The 4,147-nt window shown below is 46.5% G+C and overlaps 1 protein-coding gene across 1 annotated transcript; it reads right to left on the bottom strand.

The window, feature by feature from the left end:
- Positions 1 to 472: 472 nt before the first annotated feature.
- Msantd5l1 (Myb/SANT DNA binding domain containing 5 like 1) lies at positions 473 to 3,934 on the bottom strand. Its single transcript, XM_039087186.2, has 4 exons — positions 3,715 to 3,934; positions 2,806 to 2,893; positions 2,007 to 2,312; positions 473 to 1,708 (listed from the first exon to the last, which is right to left on the bottom strand). The coding sequence occupies exons 1-4, from the start codon at positions 3,718 to 3,720 to the stop codon at positions 1,431 to 1,433; spliced, it is 678 nt and encodes a 225-aa protein (XP_038943114.1). The 5' UTR covers positions 3,721 to 3,934; the 3' UTR covers positions 473 to 1,430.
- Positions 3,935 to 4,147: the final 213 nt, after the last annotated feature.

The raw sequence follows: 4,147 nt of genomic DNA, 5'->3' as shown, positions 1-4,147 counted from the left end.
GAGGACCCGATGTCAACAATTACATTACCACTACCCAGTAAGCAGTTTTTAAGAGCATTACCAAACACAATGGATTTTTACATCTCATTCATAGATTTTTGTTCAAGAATTAGAAATTTTACTTCAGCAGGCAAGCTATGGTATTTTCCTTATATGAACTCAATTTGTGACTAGCAAATTGTCCAACATAACCCCATTCCAAAGGTCTTTATGTAACTTATTGATGGCTGGTCTAACGGTGTAGGACGGATTCCAGGCCTGGATATTAACCAATCTTTTAGTAATTCGTTTTTCAGACAAACAGGTATATATGGCTGTTTTGGCTCCTACATTACAGTTAATTAGAAGACCCTTAGATGTTATGTCAGATTCTGCTTATATGGTAGGATTATTGCCAGCCATAAAAAGTGCTTTAATTTGCCTTCATATCCTGAGGGAAAGTTCCCTTTACTACAGAATCTACAATGATGGGTTAAGACACGCAAATGTCCTCTGCTTATTACATTCGTGCCTGTGCCCCCCCCCCCTTCCTGATTTCATTGCAGAAAAATAAGGACGCTAACGCAGGCACACTCCCCTCTCTGGAACAAAAACGGCTAGCCAGGCAGAACATAAGGCTGAGGGAACAAAAAGCAAATGGCAGCCATGGAAGGGTGGGTGAGCCAACACATGGAGAGCTAAAGCAGTGAGTGCCATACTTAAAAAGAGAAAAGAGGAGCAGTGGGTCACGGACTGAGTCTTCAAGCTCTCAAAGAACTAATAAGTAGCACTAGTAACATAATTCCTCCCAGAAGCCCAAAGCACCTGAGTCTCAACAGATATTGCCACCACTGTGGATCAAGTGCTGATGAAGTCTGTGACAATATGGAGCCCGATCTCAGCCGCCGCTCTGTTTATGTTTCTTCCTATCCTACGAATACGTCCGATGTTGAGACTAAATCAATCTTTGGTTATTTTTTCATTGCTGCAGATGAACCAAGGTCTGTGTAGCTGAACGATCCGTTGCTTGACCGCTCAGCTATATATGCAGCTCTGGGCACGCCGCTCGTGTGGTGGAGAATTTGAGACTGTGACACACTGGACAAAGATCCCGTAACAAGGGGGCGAGAGAATGAAGGAGGCACGAGTAGGCGTCTATGAAAGTGGAGGTTGCCCTTTGTGGGAGAGGAGATTCCATGCCAGGAGTCAGACGGATGTTGACAGGAGAGGGCGAGTTCCAGGGGGCCATGTGAACCTCAAATAACGATCCACTGCCCCTCTTTGTTATGGACCCCGCTGAAGCTACAAGGATAAGGCACGAGGGAGTTCTTCGTGGACCTTCATTTAATTTCACATTTTCTTCTCTTATGAGGTAGAGAAAGATGCCTAAATCCACAATATCGCATGATCCGGAGGTTTACAGGGAATAAACAGAAAATCTCCACTTCTCTTCATTGGGGATCTTGGTGTAAATCACACATTGACCATGGCTGCTGGAGGCTGGGGTCTCCTGGGGCAAAGCCAGGAAGTAGGTGTGGAACTGACAGTGGATAGCTGGGATTCCAGGGCTCCCATGTGGGAAACGGGGAATCCTCCTGGCACATCATTGGCACTGGGTTCCCTTGAAGCTGTGCAGAAGGAACAGTGATGCCATAATCTGAAGGCTGGTACATGGGAGGTTGAGGGTACACAGGGAGCATGGAGTCATCAGCCTCATCGTAGAGAGGACCTGAGAGGGAGGAGAAACAGAATTCATAAGTATGTCACCCTCACTTTCTCTGAATCACGTCTAGCAATGGGCTGTCCTGTGTGGCTTGGTCTATCCTGAACAGGTCCAAATTTCAATCTCTTGGGGTGACAGAGGAACACAGACAAACAGAGAGGACAGACATTTATGCTGCTATGTGCAGTGGAGGCCTGTGGGAATGGGGATTCCCACATGGTGTGCTCTGCTCTGTGCTCATGAAGGACAGGTCACCTGATGCTGCTCTCTAGAGAACCCAAAGGCGGATACAGAAGAGACTAACCTGGGAACCAGCTTTCATGGGGAGTGGAGCCCAGGATCCTGTACAGAGCCTCTGAATAAGGAGAAAACAAGGGTTCAATCCCTGGTCTCTCATTGCAGAGCGTCCTGTGCAGGTCCTGCAGGCTCAGCAGCAGGTGGAAACAGCTTTTCCAGCTCTTCTTCAGGCCCTGCTGATAGAGGCGCTGGCAAAGAGACTTGGTCTTCTTGTGGAGCTTCCTGCCTGGTTGGCCCATTTCCTGTTCGACTACTTCCCACTCCTGCAGGAAGACCCTGATTTCAGAGTCGGTCCATGAGCTACGGGAACGACCTGCAAGGGACGGAGGGCTGTGATGAGTGCCTTTGATGCAATGCACATGTGCATCTGAGCTCCTTAGAGACCCTTTCTGCACACTGGCAAGCCAGAGATGTCTTCATTCAGACACCAGGGCATTAGGAACATGTGCGTGCAAACTCGGACTTGTTATCCGTCCTGCTCTTAGCAGTGTGGAGCACACTCACTTACAAGTATGCGTAGGTGTCTTCAGTCATAGGAAATGCATTGCAGAATAGAAAGGGCTGCTACAGGACAAGTGCTACCTGGGGACATTGTTCTGCCCAGACTCAAGGTTCCTCTCTCCCAGGGAGGCACTAACAGCTTTCAAAATTTAGGGTCTCATGCAAGAAGGACAGAAACCTAGGACTACTGAGTTCAAGTCCATTCTTGATTCAGCTGTCCACATCTGGAGTCTTGTATAAGCCTGTATATATGTAAAACTATGATAGAAGATTTTGGTTTTTAGCTCAGAGTTGCCTCTGAATACCTGAGGGCCTTTGTTCTTCCTCCTTCACACTCTTTCCCACATTGGATTCTTCGGTGTTTTCCAAACTTTCACCTTGGTTTGCTTCTCTCTGCTCAGAAACAAATAAAGAATGTGTTAAAACTGTTTCGTGCAACAAGATTCTGTCTCTCAGCTGTGAGCAGGTTCCGGACCCAGCCCCTTGCAGCATCGCAAAGACAATGGACTCTTCACTCCTGTTCTACAGATGCCGGTCCATCCTCACCAGGGGAAACATCCATGAACATTGGAGGAGCTCCCAAAGTCCCTCTCCTTTGTAGACCTCTGCCACTCCCTTCGTTCCCCTTTCTCGCCGAACTCCTTTTTGTTATCCTAGTGCTACACATCTGTATCTATGCGTCCTCATAAACTCCAGCTTTGATTCAGATACATGAAGAGATCAGATGAATTAGATGAACAAATAATGATAGGTCAGGAAAGACGTAAGGAGAGTGCTCGGCATGATTCTATAATCCTATCTCTCTTCTAAGGGGTGGAGGCAGGTTCAGAAGTTCAGGGTCATCTTGGCTGTATAGTGGGTGTGGCCTAGCCTTGGTTCAATGAGATGCTGCCTTAAACAAAGGGAAAATCAGAAAGGACAAGTACAAGGAGAGGACCAACTTCTGTATGTCTGCTAATTGCAGACATGGCTTCAAGGTAGTTAACTATGTTTTCGCCAAGTTGTCTTGGCCGTGGACACAGCCCACAATGCCTTCCATCAGGCTTGCTCTGAGCACCAAATGGTTCCATATTCATACGGAGAGGAGATGTATGGTAGGGACATTCATTTAGCTATAAAATTTATGAAAGCAATTGAAGACAGATATTTCAGTTATCCTCTACAAAACACAAAAGTGGATTCCCCCCCCCCCCCCCCACGGCCTTCCAAATCACCTGCATTTTCCTTCCAGAGCTTGGGTGTACTCCACAGAGTCTTGGAACTGGGTTCGCTGTGACCTGGTGGATGAGAGAAAGTCTGGATTGTGGAGGAAGAGCTGTGTTCACTTCCCTGGGCTTCTGGAAGTCTGACAACCAGGTGGAGATCCAGTTGTTTATAAAGCTCTGGGATGTGCCTGAATCAGCCTCAGCCTACCTGGATGTGTAGAGTGGATCAGCAAAGGTTAACCGGAGCCTTTAATCCCACCTCAGGAGGCTAAGGCAGGAGGATGGCTCAAATTTTAGAGAGTTTTAGGCTCCATAACAAGTTCTAGGCTCAAATTCAAATACCAAATAAACTATGTACAAACAAGCTCAACTATTTAGTATTAGTAGAATAAATTCCTCCATATATGTGTGTATGTATATATATGTATGTATTTATGTATAA

Source organism: Rattus norvegicus, chromosome 10, assembly GCF_036323735.1.
Source record: "Rattus norvegicus strain BN/NHsdMcwi chromosome 10, GRCr8, whole genome shotgun sequence".
Taxonomy (NCBI): Eukaryota; Metazoa; Chordata; class Mammalia; order Rodentia; family Muridae; genus Rattus; species Rattus norvegicus.
Note: the sequence above shows the minus strand (reverse complement) of the source record. Positions and strands in the feature narration are given on the sequence as shown.

Bases quoted from the DNA above. Each gene is read 5' to 3' on its own strand.
- Msantd5l1 (XM_039087186.2), bottom strand. The intron at 2,313-2,805 runs GTATTCAGAGGC...CGTCCCTTGCAG, and splicing joins GGAAGAACAAAGGCCCTCAG to GTCGTTCCCGTAGCTCATGG. The intron at 1,709-2,006 runs GTTAGTCTCTTC...CCTCCCTCTCAG, and splicing joins CCATGAAAGCTGGTTCCCAG to GTCCTCTCTACGATGAGGCT.